At 39.9% G+C, this 17427-nt stretch overlaps 1 protein-coding gene across 2 annotated transcripts in view; it reads left to right on the top strand.

Annotated features, from left to right (window-relative positions):
• The window catches only part of CA8 (carbonic anhydrase 8), a 311353-nt gene that overhangs the window by 148355 nt on the left and 145571 nt on the right, over window positions 1-17427 (top strand). For both annotated transcript variants that reach the window (XM_053715065.1, XM_053715066.1), the window contains exon 4: window positions 15573-15668. In XM_053715065.1, the coding sequence (XP_053571040.1) occupies window positions 15573-15668 (96 nt within the window). The remainder of the gene's footprint in view (window positions 1-15572; window positions 15669-17427) is intronic.

The raw sequence follows: 17427 nt of genomic DNA, 5'->3' as shown, positions 1-17427 counted from the left end.
ATTTGGTAATATAAACACCTTTCCTCTAAATACTGTATATGCTTTCTTCTCCAGGATATACTTATCCTTAGGTATTTGTTTATTTGTTTATTTATTTGTTTACTTGTTCATTTATTTTCATGCTCATTTATTTATTTATGTATGAATTTTTTCACCTATATACTAGATGGATCCTATTGGCCACCAACGTATTAGTGATCACACGAATGATTATTGTATTTACTATTGCATTGAGAATTCTATTATCAGTGTGTATTTCACGTACGTTGGGGATATTAGGAGTTATTAATGTATTTATCATAGTGGATATTCACTGTTCAACATTATACAATCAAGATTTGAATGTAATAATATATATAGTTGCAGTATCTAGAGAACAATCTTATGTAACGTTCTATGATCATGCTTTCCGGTCACCAGTGAGTTAACTGTATGAATTGCAGACATTGGTAGGAACTTGAAGGCGTGTCTGTACATGTGTACCAATCACACTTGTTTTAACTTGTTTTAAACCAGGTGTAGAGCACATCACAGTAGGCTATGACTACGGATCACATCCAAAACGCGTAAGCCAGACTGTGTTGCGCCTTCTACACCATGTCCTTTCATTGCTGTGTTTGCCGTTTTTAATTAAACAAATAAAGGAATTGTTTTTAAGGAAACAGCCTCTACTTTTCTCTTTTTGAAGCTACTATTGTCCGGAGTTTGGCTGTTTCCCACTGTGCATTACCCACTTTTTATGCAAGAGAGAGTGTACTTTGTGCTACCTTGAACCCAGCAGTTTCCCGAACAGGAACTATCTTTACTACGTCACTGGCGGAGTGATATTGTTTCACCGGAGGAGCAAGTGTCTGGAATAAGTTGAAGCGGAGCAAGGATTTCCCTGCCTCGTTCCAGAGTGTGCTTCATTGGCCAGGATTGGGCCGTGCCCCCACAGAGGCGTCCGGACGGAACTCACAGCCGTGATCGGCGATACCTGCCTTACCTATTGGATTGGGTGAGTGAGATCTCCATTGTTTCATTTGGAGCAAGTGAACTAGTGAACACACTGCGAATCATAAGGGTTTCTTGTATAGCACTTTGCACTTGCTGATCATACTTAACAGGCTGCCAACTTATTTCTGGGTTTCTCTTCTTTTCATTTAATTTTTAAAAGTGCCCCAATACAAAACACAGAAGGGGCTGCACTCTCAGACTGGGTGCATGGCCCATAGGGAAAATTACTAAACAAATTAATACAGCACACAGAGGAAGCCCAGCACTCACTTGCAAGCTCTTAGCTAAGATTGAAAGCAAAACTGGAAGAGTTAGTTACCGAAACAGAGGCACCAAGTACAGAATCCAAAGCTACCCTTTAAGCTAACCCTTCCCAGAAGATATCTGTAACGGCCAGGGTTAGCAACCATGCACCAGTCACTTGTTTGGCACAGAAAGGGTTAGCAGACTCTTTCCACTTTAACCAATCTGTCACAGTCTAGCCACTCCAGGGAAGCCTGTGACTTAGTTCAGTGGGTGCAAGGGTTAACAACACTCTCTAGTCTGTCCTAGACATAGAAAAATGCCCAAACTCCCCTTTAATGTTACCCACACTAAACTATCTCTAAGCTGCTACCATTTAAGATTTATTATATGGGAAATCTTAAGGAAGACCCAGACTAACAAATTAAATCCCAGAATACAATTTAGCAACAAAAAAAAAAATAACCTAAAATCACAGTATAAATACTACCAGTCTCTTTCAGGTACATGGTTCAAATATTATTAATGATAATAATAAAGGAATGATTTATTATGCAAAAAAATATGCACAGTGCATTATTAATAAAAATAATAGAATTATAGAAACAAACAAGCAAACAGTTTTAAAAATAAAAAGGAGAAATAACAGACCTAATACTTTACTAGCTTTAGTTGTCTGTGCCAGGGAGATTGGCAAGAAAAGATGGTCACTCACGCTGTAATAGCCTCCCATGTAGAATGAACCTTGTATTGTTAGACACAACATTTTTTACCTGTTTCTCTGATATCAAATTGCTTGACCCATCCTTCTTACAGATGGGCCAGAAATATCCACTCCCCTCTTTTGCCAGAAATATCCACTCTCCTCTTTTAACGACATGTCATAAAGTTCAGAGTCTTTGGATGAAATTATAGAACACCTTATAACTTCTGTTATGTATATCTAACTCCTACACACAGATAGGAAAGTGCTTTTTTATGTCATTTGAAGTATTTTGATACCAAACTCCATATATTTTGCATTCTTTATGTTTCTGAGGCATAATGACATAAAATTATATTTATTTGTAAGGCTGGTTGTCCTGTTAATGACTTCAGGCTAGTTCCTGGATAGAGGTACTGTGTTTAAGCGTTCCCTGGATTGAAAGGTTGGGGCAATAAAATGACCAATTAGACCATAAAGTTCTCTCTTGTGGATGTTACAAACTATTTATGAGGCTCTGGCTTCTCTAAGGGAAAACACAGCAACAGAATTCTTCTGAAAAAACAAATGCTTTTAGCATACAAGCTAAAGAAAATTAACCCATTAGCATCTAAATCATGAGGTATTCATGACACCTCCCCCAAATAATAAACACAAAGGGAGGTGGCACACAAGCCACTCCAGCTACGTATCACAGGGAGCTTCCCTTTGATGTGATAACGCCATTCACAGACAAATTGCACATAGTTTTTCCATCATGATGCCCTTCATTTAAAAATTACACACAATTTGCTCTATTGAGCTGGTTTAATATATTTAAGGGACCCTTTCATGCAGCCTGTAGCTTGTTCTGCCTCTTGGGTGTTAGTACCAGAACATACTGCCCCATCTCATGCACTCCCTCTCTGGCAGTAGAATCCTGCAACTGTTCTTGTATGAGTATGGCATTGGCAGCTCTGAGTTTTGCAGGTACCTCACCCTGAATCTTGTCCCTGAAATTTACATCATACCCTGTTACAGGGGTGTCCATGAAGCCTAGTTTCTTGATACACCCTCTGAACATAGTGTGTGCTGTCAGCTTTTTATTATCTTTCCCTTCCACTGGAGTAGAATCCCTGTACTCCTGCATCTTGTTATGGTTGATAGGAAGTTGCCTAACTGCATCCCCCAATTTTTTCACTGTGGGACCTATCTGGTGGGCTTGCTGGGAACTCTGAGTCTGCACCCCTGTCAGTGCATGTAATGAATTGAACTGAGGTGCTGGGCAAATACACTTCTCTGTATTCCAATTCCCCTTTTATCTGCAGTCTGTGCCAGTCTCCATCCCCTAGTCTGTGCAGTCTGCTTATAAGTCACAGCTGAGTTTACTGGGGTCTCTGTCACCCAAAATATTTTACACTCATGCTGGGGGTCCCTTAAGGAGTATCCAGTGGCCTACTTCCCCACACTCTCTGGATTATGGGTCATTGCTGCTTCTGGCACAGTTTTGTCTACTCTCTCTCTCTGCCCTCTCATTTACAGTCAGTCTGCCACTTCGCATCCTCACCCAGAATTTGAGATCCTTCTAACTCTGGTACAGACAAGCACAAAGCTTCCATCCTGTCTCTTTTTTTCCACAGGGGACTCCACTTTTTCTAGCACACATCATCCAGCTGCCCATTTGTCCAGTCATTCTCTCCCCTTATATTTTCACTCTTTTCTAAAGACTCCACTGTTTCAAGCACAGACAGACACACACCATCTATCTGCCTTTCTTCACAGTCAGTTTCTCCCTGTACAGTTAAACTCTGTTCTACAGATCCTACTGGTTCGAGCACATACAGACACACACCATCTATCTGTCTTTCTCCCCAGCAGTCAGTCTCTCCTCTTACATTTTCATTCTGTTCAGCTAACCCCACAGGTTCAAGCACAGACAGACATTCACCATCCATCTGCCTTACCTCCCCGTCAGACAATCCTCTCCCACTTCCACATCTCAATACAGACACCCCCAGTTCAGGCACAGCACTTTGCACATATGCACTCTGTCCTCCCTACTGGTCAGCATGTCTCTGAGCTTTTTTAAACACAGCCCTTTGCACATCATGGTCCATAGCTAATTTCACTAGGTCACAAGTATCATTGTCAGGCACATACAGAGATAACAATCTACCCAGATCAGTACCCAGTAACACATCATTGGGAATATTGTCAGATACCCCCACATTTTTTAAACTTCTCCCCGCTCACCAATCAAGGTATACACGTGCGATAGGCACTGCAATTTGCATTCCCCCAATCCCTTTTACTGCTAGAGTCCTGCCAGGAATAATGTCCTTAGAGCTCACCAGCCCTGGACGCATAAGAGTCACTTCTGCACCTGTGTTCCGAAGCCCCAATGTTACCTTATCTGCAACAGTCACAAGTTGTAAGTTCTCATTGTTACTTTCCTCTGGTCATGTAACAAACAACACAGACGCTGGTACTTCTGAGGGATGACTCCCTCCAGCTGATTGTGCCAATTTCATCTTCTCTGGGCAAGTGGAGCTGTTGTGGCCCACTTTTTTGCAAGCAAAACACCTGTGGGTATCCCCCTGCCCAGGTGTAGCACTCACCCCTCCTTTCCCAGAGGGAACAGACACATTAAATAAAGGCAAAACTGGCTTGGTAAGGGGGGGCCATAAAGCAGCTCCTTTCCAGGTGAATGCCCCCTTAACTGGTGACCTGTTAGCTGTGTAAAAATCTGCCAACTCACCCGCCTCCAAGGCTGTTTTGGGCTTGCAATCCAGCACCCCCTCCTGCACTTCTGCTGGGCACAGCTGCATGAATTACTCCTTAACCATCAGATCTTCCAGGTCCTCCATTGTGGCAATCTTTAGCCCTCTGATCCACTGCTTGAAATCTGTTGTCAGGCTTCCCATAACTGCAGTGTAGCTCTCTGATGTACCCCTCTGCAGAGTATGTAATTTCTTTCTGTACACCTCAGGAGTGAGACTATACCTCCACTGCATTGCAGCCTTGATTGCATCATAGTCCTGATCTAACTCGGGAAAAAGTTCTGCAAAAGCATCCAGTGCAGGAGCTTTCAGACTAGGAGGGGCGATTTATGTATGTCTGCCACACATCGATAAATGCAGACAACAAACGCTGTTGGCATTTATCATTGCACAAGCAGTTCTGGTGAACTACTTGTACAATGCCGCCCCCTGCAGACCGTGGCCTCAGAGGAAGAGTATGAGTTAAGAGGCAGCAGTCTTAAAACCGCTGCTTCTTCACTCCTGTTTCCAGTGAGCCTGAAGGCTCACGTGGAAACAGAGGCATTTGGGCCGATACGGACCTTGTTAAATCGGCCCCTAGGGGTAAGATACTTGACTACCTTGTGTCATGTTCTTACCTGCATGTGTATACCTTTAAGCAGTGCTTACTTAAACCTACACCTCCCCCTTCCAGGTGCCAATTAATGTTAGTGTACAGCGTGCAAACTTGTGAGTAGCTGTTTGTTCTAACTTCCTGACTAAACCAAAGATTCATCACCTAAAACTTGGATTACAAATAAACTACTTATATGTAGTACTTCCAGTTATTTATCCTCATCAGATTACAGACCTAAAGGACTTATCTTTTATGAAGTGCCTTCTGACTCTGATTACTACAGCTTACTTGTGGAACTACAATCAGGGACGCCACCTGTGAAGCTCCGTTATTTCCACCTCTCTGCTACAGCCGCCTTTAAGCTTTCACCATCCGGTGCTCACAGACGCACCCTCAAACAACCGGAGATCCTGCAATCTCTCTACCGCAACCAGAGACCCGGCTCAGACGCCGTGCTGAACTCTTCACTGAACTGTTGCCTGTCAGCGTGTTCCTGCTGCCCATTGGTCAGACGCGACATACCCCCTCTGTGCCTGTCAGTTATCTGCAGCGGTAGCACCTCTCCCATCTCTCACGCTGACTCTGCTTCCATCTCAGCAGTATACAATCCCAGCGCTCCTCAAATGCTCACACTGCAGTATAAATTACCTATCTCCTACCAAATCTTGGGACTTTAACTTGTAAGGAACAGGTACCTCCAGTGTATACGCTGATTGTCAACTAGCAGTCAGCTAGAACTTTTATGCAATTCTCTCTCCTGTAACCAGTTAACAGGAGTAAAACAACACCTATTTCTTTCCTTTACACTACATTGTCTGCAGTTGAGATCCACAATACCTAAATTCAATTATAGCTATCACATATTAATTGGCCTGAAAGAATAAGCATGGATCCAGCAGACCTCCCAAATGTGGTATACAATCTCTCCCAAAGGGTTGACCAATTGTAACAAGCACTCAGAGAGCTGCAATTGCAGAATGACAGCCTTAGGGCAGCTGTTAGAGACAACACCCCTGAACCACAGGTGTGTTTGCCTGAGAGATTCTCTGGCGATAGGAAATTGTTCAGACAATTCAGAAACGCCTGCTACCTCTTATTTCAAATGAGGCCTAAGACATACCATACGGAGAGACTTAAGGTGATGACTGTCATCTCCTTCCTGTCTGGCGAACCCAGGGTATGGGCTGACAACCTCTTCGAGAATAATGACCCTATCCTCACTTCATTATCTGATTTCTTCACACAAATGAGTTTATTATATGAAGACACACAGAAACAACTAACAGCTGAGGTCAAAATGTGCTCATTACGACAGGGCCACCGCCCAGTAGAGGAATATCTATCTGAATTCAAACTCTATATCAAGGATTCGGAATGGAGTGAGGTAGCCTTGCGCAACCAGTATCGTCAGGGGTTGTCCGATGCTCTAAAGGACGAACTTGCCCGTACTGATCTTTCTAGGACCCTGGTGCCGTTGTCACTCTGGCTTATGCGCTCTTAAGTAATTAAGTCTGCAGCTCCTACTAGCTTATTCCTCTTACCACCACTATTTGAAATACTCATAGCATTACCTGTTGTTTCTTCTGACAAGTGTCAGTAGTAAACATAACATAATACTGAAAGTAAGCATTGATACTTCCTCCCGGTATCTTTGTTGAAAGACATACTTTCTACTTTCTTATTTAAAAATAACATTAACTTATTTTCACTTAATATCGACCAGTCTATGCTGATTAATAGCCTGAAGTATATTGGTGATACAACACTTTATGTGTTCAAGTCTGCAGTTGTGATCTTTTGCTTTACCTTTTAAGGGGATCACCTCTGAAAGCTTACAGGGACCTCCAGATGTTCAGAGCGGAAGCAATCATTGACTCCGGAGCATTCTCCAATTTCATCGATCTCTCCCTTGTAAATAAAAATAAAATACCCTTGTGTGTCAAAGCAATACCTGTCTCCATTCGTGTCATTGATGGAACCTATGTTAGTTCTGGGCCTATTACACACCACACCATCCCACTCAAAGTTACTACAGGTAATGGGCACATTGAGTACTTGTCTTTCGATGTCCTTCCTTCTCCTCTTTACCCCATATTATTGGGCTTATCCTGGCTGCAACAACATCAACCTACAATCTCATGGCAGTCTTTACAAGTGGAACTGGATTCCACATACTGCAAGACTTCTTGCTATCCCCATCAACAGGTACTACAACTCTCCCAGGCAATAATACCACAAGAATATCAGGATTTCTCTGACGTGTTCGACAAAAACAAGCAGAGACTCTTCCTCCCCATCGCATATATGACTGCCCTATTGAATTGTTGCCAGGTTCCAGCATACCTTACGGACATATATATCCACTCTCTCAACCTGAATTAATTCATCTCAAGGCATACTTAGACGAGAACCTAAAGAAAGGGTCCATCAGACCATCTACCTCCCCAGCAGGTGCCGGGATCTTTTTCGTCAAGAATAAGGACAACTCATTAAGGCCCATAATAGACTATCGTGAGTTAAACAGAAGAACCAAAAAGAACAGGTACCCTCTTCCACTGATCCCAGAATTAGTGGAACGCCTTAGTAAAGCAACTGTTTACACCAAGTTGGATTTAAGAGGCGCATACAACCTCATTAGGATCAGGGAGGGGGACGAGTGGCTCACCGCTTTTCAAACATGCTACGGACTCTATGAATACCTAGTTATGCCGTTTGGGCTATGCAACGCCCCGGCTACCTTCCAGTATTTTATTAACGACATATTCAGAGATCTACTGGATGTTTGCTTGGTAATATACTTAGACGACATCTTGATATACTCTAATAACATGGAAGACCATAAAAAACATGTCCGTTGGGTGTTAAGTCATTTAAGAACACACCACTTGTATGCTAAACTAGAGAAGTGCTCCTTCCACACTGAAGAAATCACCTTCCTGGGCTACAAAATCACCTCTTCTGGAGTTAAAATGGAAGATGGCAAAATCGACACCATTCTTAAATGGCCTACCCCTACCAACAGGAAACAGGTTCAGCGTTTCCTAGGCTTTGCAAATTTTTATCGCAAGTTCATTAAAGGATTTTCAAAGATTGCAAAACCTCTCTGTAGACTCACAGGTACTCAAACTCGTTTCTTTGGACACCTGAAACCGAAAAAGCCTTTAACTTCCTCAAACAATGCTTCACCACTGCTCCCATCCTCCGATTCCCAGATGCAAATCTCCAGTACATCCTAGAAGTTGATGCATCTGAGTACGCTCTCGGTGCAATTCTCTCACAGCGCAAAACTCTATCTGAGCCTATCCATCCAGTAGTATTTTTCTCCAGACTTATGACTACAAAATTATGCTGTTGGAGAGAAGGAACTACTCGTGATTAAGTCAGCTCTTGAACACTGGAGACATCTCTTGGAAGGAACAATCTACCCTATTCTCATTTATACTGACCACAAGAACTTAGAATATCTTCAATCAAGTAAGACTCTCTCTGCTAGACAAGCTCGTTGGAGTTTGTTCTTTACCCGATTCAACTTCCTCATTACTTATCGGCCAGGCTCCCGGAATGGTAAGGCCGATTCCCTATCTAGGCATCTTTTATGGCAGGACCTTGAGATACAACCACAAGCTTTCCTTCCACCGCAACATTTCCTCGGTCTCGTTAAAGACTCCATTCATACTCTACGTTCACTACAACAGGATGATACAACAATCCCCAAGGACATACAACAAACTGACACCAGAGGAATTTCTCATGTAAAGGGTAAAATATACATACCTCCCGACCTTAGAGAAGAGGTCCTTCATGACCATCATGATACCCCTCTATTGGGACACCCAGGCATCCACAGAACCAGTGAACTCATAGGTAGAAACTTCTGGTGGCCTAACCTTAGACATTCCGTAGACAACTATATCAAGTCATGCCATGCCTGTACTGTTTCTAAATCACAAAAGACCAAACCATCAGGCTACCTCCAATCACTGCCCATTCCAGAAAGACCTTGGCATACCGTAGGTATGGACTTTATTGTTGAATTACCTTTATCAAACCAGTCTAACACTATTTTAGTTGTTGTTGATCTGTTGACAAAAATGGCCCATTTCATCCCCTACAAAAAGCTGCCTACGGCCTCAGAAACTGCATCCCTATTCCTGAAACATGTAGTCCGTCTACATGGTCTACCATCCATCATAGTATCCGACAGGGGCTCTCAGTTCACTTCCAAGTTTTGGAGACAACTATGTGCTGTTCTGAAAATCAACCATCGTTATAGTACGGCATACCACCCACAAACCAATGGACAAACAGAGCGTGTAAACCAGTGGATTGAGCAGTACATTCGCTGTTATTGTTCCCACCAACAGGATGAATGGGAGAACAACATCCCTATGGCAGAATTCGCCTACAATAACTCCTTAAATGGATCTACTAAATGTTCTCCTTTCTATGCAAACTATGGCTACCATCCAACCTTCCATCTCTTCCCTCATCTGAACACTGCCTTGCCTCATGTTGACGATACAGCTAATTCCTTATCTGACATCTTCAAATTTCTTAAAGCCAATATACATTTGGCCCAGCAAAACCAAAAAAGATACTATGACTCCAAAAGAAGCAAACCACCACTCTACCGATCTGGTGATATGGTTTGGCTGTCGACCAGACATCTGAAACTGAAATCACCTTCACGGAAATTCTCACAGATGTACATTGGTCCTTACAAGATAACTAACGTGATCAACGAAAACGCTGTGACATTGGCTCTCCCTCCGGAGATCCCGGTTCACCCCACATTTCATGTAACGTTGATAAAGCCTTATGTTCCGGCAAGACTTCAATCTTCGGATCAGCCTCAACCTCCCATTGTTCTGGTGGAGGACATCTATGAAATATCTTCAATTCTCAACTCCAGACTTCATCGTGGGCAATTGCAGTATCTAGTCAAGTGGAAAGGCTACTCCTCTGACGAGGATTCTTGGGAACCAGCCGCCAACCTCAATGCTTCTCGTCTGGTTGCTCGTTTCCACCGTAATAATCCGGACAAGCCTGGACGCTCAGCTGCGGTGCAGCTTCCTTGAGGGGGGGATCTGTCATGTTCTTACCTGCATGTGTATACCTTTAAGCAGTGCTTACTTAAACCTACACCTCCCCCTTCCAGGTGCCAATTAATGTTAGTGTACAGCGTGCAAACTTGTGAGTAGCTGTTTGCTCTAACCTCCTGGCTAAACCAAAGATTCATCACCTAAAACTTGGATTACAACTAAACTACGTATATGTAGTACTTCCAGTTATTTATCCTCATCAGATTACAGACCTAAAGGACTTATCTTTTATGAAGTGCCTTCTGACTCTGATTACTACAGCTTACTTGTGGAACTACAATCAGGGACGCCACCTGTGAAGCTCCGTTATTTCCACCTCTCTGCTACAGCCGCCTTTAAGCTTTCACCATCTGGTGCTCACAGACGCACCCTCAAACAACCGGAGATCCTGCAATCTCTCTACCGCAACCAGAGACCCGGCTCAGATGCCGTGCTGAACTCTTCACTGAACTGTTGCCTGTCAGCGTGCTCCTGCTGCCCATTGGTCAGACGCGACACACCCCCTCTGTGCCTGTCAGTTATCTGCAGCGGTAGCACCTCTCCCATCTCTCACGCTGACTCCGCTTCCATCTCAGCAGTATACAATCCCAGCGCTCCTCAAATGCTCACACTGCAGTATAAATTACCTATCTCCTACCAAATCTTGGGACTTTAACTTGTAAGGAACAGGTACCTCCAGTGTATACGCTGATTGTCAACTAGCAGTCAGCTAGAACTTTTATGCAATTCTCTCTCCTGTAACCAGTTAACAGGAGTAAAACAACACCTATTTCTTTCCTTTACACTACATTGTCTGCAGTTGAGATCCACAATACCTAAATTCAATTATAGCTATCACACCTTGCCAGCTGGAACTGGTCTTTTTTCTTCCTGTATTACTTGAAAGCGCTTATAAAGTTTAAATAAAATGCCTACTTCATTTTTCTTATGGCGGCCAGAAGCAAAGTAAGTTAGGGGATATTTAGGGTTATGACAATTAAGCATAACATTAATAGGTATTTGTATACTTATATTTCTGGTGTGATCTTGTCTCGCCATATCTCTGAAACTCTGCCTGCATAAAAATTGAAAAACCAAATTTGTTTCAGATTGTTAGGGTTTCTATAGACTGTGAATCTGGTAAAAAAAAGGAATACATTTCAGTCTAATGCCTTAATATGATATCCTGAGTTATAAACATTGAAAGAACTTGCTTAAATAAGATGTTGTACTTTATATTTCTCCCCTTATCATCCTGAAATTTAGACACTACCCAAAGAGAGCAGCAGAGATTTCTGTGGCATTTTAACTCATATATTTCATAAAAGACCTTGCACATCTGACAGATCTGTTTTAAAATGAGCTTTTTTGTAATCAAGTCAACAAAAATAAATATCTCTATTACTTAGGTAATATGGCACACAAATACACAAGCTTGCAAATTGAAATTAAATTTTATTTTCACAGTGTATTTTCAATTGTTTTTATAAATATTTCTATTAAAATAATGATGGCAAATCAAAAACATACTAGAGTCGATTTATTTTGTAGAATATATTTGTTTGCAGAATATATTTTATTTTAAAATGTTATATATATTATAAAATCAAAATGATTGATTACATTAAAAATGGATTTTTTTTTACAGCTTACAGTTGTTTTTTGTTTTGTTATTTTGACTTGGTATATTTTCAAATTGACGAAAAAGCTAATAAATATTAGTTTATTTTTTTTAGATTTGTCTTTTTTTCTGCATAAGACTCCTTTTACAGCTTGTGATTACTTGGGCTCCAATCCACAAACATATGTCAACCAAATGCCTCAGAGCAATTTATCTTCTGTTCAGTAGCAAAATGCAAAAAGAAAAATACTCACCATCAGTTCAGTCAATAGTGTGAAATACATTTTTAGGAAGGTCTCTCAGTTAAGTCTGGCATATTTACACATTTGGCCTCATACAGAAAATATTTTTTTATATCTGCAACCATCAATAAAAGACCATTACAGACCACCCAATAAACATTGATGAAGATATTTTTTAAAGCCAATTACACCTCAGCTTTTATGAACATCTAAAGTATGTTAGTGCTGCAGATTCAAGTTTATTGGTTAAAACCAAGCTACTTGTTAGACCAGATAAAGTATTCTGCCGATTTATTACACATGCAATCATATCTTAAAGGTAAACAAGTGCAAAAAGTAAATGAGATCACTTTCTCATTGCGCTATAGCCTTGCAAGTAACTGTGCTTAAACTGTAAACCCTGCAAAGGACATTTAACTTTAAAATGTAAATCATGCATTAAAAAAGTAACTTCTCCTGGTACCGTTTGATTAATGGCTTATAAGAACTACCACACCTCTACAGATGGATATTGGCATGTACGTGTGTATGTGTATATATGTGTGTGTGTATATATATATATATATATATATATATATATATATATATATATATATATATATATACCACATATAGGTAAATCTGTTTTGTTTAGTACAGGAATATTTGTTTTTATTAAAAAAACAAGTATGATGCTAATTTTGGTGCACCAAGTAATCACCTAGATTAGGAGTTTTGCGCTAAACAGGGTGCGAAATGAATGCAACAAAAGTTGCGTTATTTCACCCCCCATAGCGCTGCCATTACAAGTTTCTGAAAAGCCTCCTTGTGCATGCGATATGGTGGCATTAAGCTCCATACCGCACAAAAGCTAAGGGCTGAGAATATGTGCTCGTGCACGCTTTCCCCCACCTTAAGTGCAGAATGGCGACCGTTGTAATGCAACCCCATTGATGTCTATGGGGAAAAAAAGTTACATTTAAACACCCTAACATAAACCCCAAGTATAAACACACCTAATATTCTGCACCTGACATCGCTGACACTAATAAAAGTTATTAACCCCTATTCTATTAAATAAATAAAAACTTACCTGTGAAATAAAAATAAACCTAACATTAATTTATAAATTAACCTAACCTTACTATTCTAACAAAATAAAAAAGTTACCAATTAAAATATCTAAATTACAAATTTAAAAAAACCTAACACTACGAAAACATTTAAAAAATCTAAGTTTACCAAAAATAATAAACACTAAAATCACAAAAAATAAAAAACACTAAGAGCGGAGCCATCCTGGAAGCTGATCCCATCCTGCGCGGAGCGTCCTCTTCATACGGTCGCCGCCGTACACTGAAGTTGAATGCAAGGTAGCCGTTTCAAAATGGGGTCTGTTGCATTCCTGTTCAAGACAGCCAATAGGATGAGAGTTACTGAAATCCTATTGGCTGATTTGAACAGCCAATAGGATTTCAGTAGCTCTCATCCTATTGGATGATTTGAATTTGAAGAATCAAATCAGCCAATAGGAATGCAAGGGACGCCATTTTGAAACGGCTACCTTGCATTCAACTTTAGTGTACGGTGGCAACCGTATGAAGAGGAACCTCCGTGCAGGATGGGATCAGCTTCCAGGATGGCTCCGCTCTTAGTGTTTTTTATTTTTTGTGATTTTAGTGTTTATTATTTTTCAGTATGGTTCCGCATTACCGGGATGAAGATAGAAGACATCCCCGGGATGTATGAAGACCTCGCCGCCTGGATAAATTCCTCGCCGCCTGGATGTCCGGACTTCAGAAATCGTGAGTAGATCTTCTGGGGTTAGTGTTAGTTTTTTTTTTAATTTGTGGGGTGTTTTTTTGTTTTTTAGATTAGGGAGGGGCACTTGAAAAAGAGCTAAATGCCCTTTTAAGGGCAATGCCCTTTTAGGGGCAATGGGTAGCTTAGGTTTTTTTTAGAGTTAGATTTTTTATTTTGGGGGGTTGGTTGGGTGGTGGGTTTTACTGTTGGGGGGACTTTTTTTTTTTTTTTTTTTACAGGTAAAAGAGCTGATTACTTTAGGGCAATGCCCTACAAAAGGCTCTTTTAAGGGCTATTGTTAGTTTATTGTAGGCCAGGGGTGTTATTTGGGGGGGGGGGGGCTTTTTTATTTTTATAGAGCTATTAGATTAGGTGTAATTGTTTTTATTTTTAACAACTTAGTTTATTTTTTGTAATCTTAGTGTTTTTTATTTTTCGTGATTTTAGTGTTTATTTTTTTTTGGTAAACTTAGATTTTTTAAATTTTTTCATAGTGTTTGTTTTTTTAAATTTGTAATTTAGATATTTTAATTGGTAGTTTTTTAAATTTAATAATAGGTTTATTTTTATTTCACAGGTAAGTTTTTATTTATTTAAATAGAGTTAAATTGTAATTTTAATTTAAAGTTAGGGGGGTGTTAGGTTTAGGGGTTAATAGTTTAATTTAGTGTTTGCGATGTGGAGGGCCAGCTGTTTAGGGTTTAATAGGTTTATTTAGTGGCAAAGATGTGGGAGGCTGGAGGTTTAGGGGTTAATAACTTTATTTAGTGGTGGCGATGTCGGGGTGCGGCAGGATAGGGGCTAATAACTTTATTATAGTGGCAGCAATGTGGGTGGGCAGCAAATTAGGGGTTAATAGGTTTATTTAATAGCCGTGTTGTGGGTGTACGGCAGATTAGGGGTTAATAAGTTTAATATAGTGTTTGCGATGCGTGATGGCCTTGGTTTAGGGGTTAATAGGTAGTTTATGGGTGTTAGTGTACTTTGTAACATTTTAGTTATGAGTTTTGTGAAACATTTTTGTTACAAAATATCCATAACTACTGCTTTTAGATGGCGTTATGGATCGTGTTGGCATATGCTCTAACGCAAGCATTTTAGCCTCACCGCACAACCAGTAATACCGGCGCTATGGAAATCCCACGCATTTTTTTGAGTGCGGGATTGATGTTGCGTTACAGGCTACAATGCTTACGGTATAGCTATACCAACACGACTCCCAATAGTGCGTTCCTGCTTTTACGCTGAAATTGCCATTTTTAAGCATTAAAAGCCGCAACGCAAAACTCGGAATCTAGGTGAATATAATTTAATATTCTTTTAAGCCATAAAAATTATTTATCAGTTTCTAGTCCTATGCATGTTTATTATAGAAAATGAGAAAAAAAAAATCTTGTCCACTGCAACTAAATCACAAATAAGCCATACCTCTATTGGAAATATGAAAATCCAGCAGCACTACAATGTGCTACTTTAAATTATTATTAAATTAATATCATATGGTAACCAATTGCTAACTCATAATTCAACTATCTTTTTTTTTTTAACAGCTACATCTCATTCACTGGAATTCTACTCTGTACAGAAATATTGATGAAGCAATGGGGCAAATACATGGAATTGCTATTATTTCATTATTTGTGCAGGTATCTTTTTCAGAAGTATTTTTTTTTCTTTACACAAAGAGTAATATTTTCATTAAAAATGCAGTGCTTTAGATCTAAAATTTTATATTGTCAGTCTCTAACTCTTAACCGGGGAAATTAAACAATGCATTTCGGAAAAACTTTGTGAATGTTGTGATGAATTAGCAGTTGTAGTCATTTATATTTAATATATTTTACTATGTATTTAATATATTTTACTATGTATTTAATATATTTTACTATGTATTTAATGTAAATTATACTACAATTTTTTTTAACTTGTTTATAAAGTACACCAAAAAATTGTCTCTCTTCAACAGATATATTGGATTGTCCTGATAAGTTATGTTGTCTTTACCTTTTGCTGTCTTTTGTGTTTTCTTTTTTTATCCACAACAGGAAAGATAAATTGGACTGAGAACAATCTATTGTGCTTTAATTTTTAAAAATACAGTTTAAGGGGTGCAGACAGATGATGAGGAAAAATGAATATATATAGGTTGTTACACCACAAATTAAATAATTATCCAGTATTTTTAATATAAAACTGTTATAGTTGGAAAGTATATGTGGGTTGATATAAACTTTCAGTAATTTAAGAAAACAAAATATAAATGGCTAGATTACAAGTGTAGCGCAATTTATAGTGCAGAGTGCATTATCATTTTACGCAACCGTGTTTAAATATTATTAATATGGTATTACAAATGGATGATTAACTATATTAACCAAATGGTCATATACTTTTAACCCCTTGCACCAAATGGACGTAGGTACTATATCACACTGCACTTTGCCCAGTGTATCCTATTGACATAGTATCTTTGACAGCAAAAGCTGCAACTGGTGGGCAGAAGCCATCTTTCTTCATATGGTAAGGAAGGTTACCATATGAAGGCAGATCTGATACAGTCAATGTTAATGCTGTAGGTGGAGGAGTGGGATTTGAGCCAGTGGGAAGTGATCATGGTTTGTGGGAGGGATAGTACAGCCTATAGCTATAATATAATATAGTTTTGGTTGGGAGGAGGGGAGTTCCAAACAAATATTATAGGTACTGGTAGGGGTGTGTGTTAACCAGTGTTTGGTGATCATGGATGGTGGGAAGGATGGGGTGATCCCTATGCTTCCAGTGGGAGGGAAGGGAGTCCACTACAATACAGAAAAAAAAATACAACAGGAATTTGTTCAGGAGTTCCCTACAAAAATGGGGATTGTGAGTGTTGGGAGGGATGGGGAGGCCCTATCTATAAAGTAATATAATTTTGGTAGGAGGGGAGTTCCCAACAAATCTTATAGGAATCATTAGCGGGGTATGATCCAGACAAGTGTTTGGTGATCATGGGTAGCAGTTGGGATAGGGCAGCCCCTACCTATAAAGTATTATATTTTTTGTGGCAGTGAGGAGAGTTCTCAGTAAATGTTATAGGAACTGGTAGGGGGAAGGGGCTTGTTCCAGGCTAGTGGTTGGTGATCATGAGTAGTGGGAGGGATAGGGCAGCCCCTACCTATAAAGTAATATAGTTTTGGTAGGAGGTATGCAAGTTCAATTAATTACAGAAACAAAATACGATAGGAACTTGTAGGGTGGGCAAAAAAAAATGAAAAAGTATGTTGATCATGTGTGGTGAGATGGGGTGTTATGGGGTGGGCCCCTACATGTCAAGTCAACCCCCCTATACTATTTAAATAAGTTTGCTGGTGAGATTGAGGGAAATGTACTATACTACAAAAAAAAATGGAAACAAGTGTTAGGGGG

The sequence above is a fragment of the Bombina bombina genome, chromosome 5 (genome assembly GCF_027579735.1).
Source record: "Bombina bombina isolate aBomBom1 chromosome 5, aBomBom1.pri, whole genome shotgun sequence".
NCBI classification, from domain to species: domain Eukaryota; kingdom Metazoa; phylum Chordata; class Amphibia; order Anura; family Bombinatoridae; genus Bombina; species Bombina bombina.
Note: the sequence above shows the minus strand (reverse complement) of the source record. Positions and strands in the feature narration are given on the sequence as shown.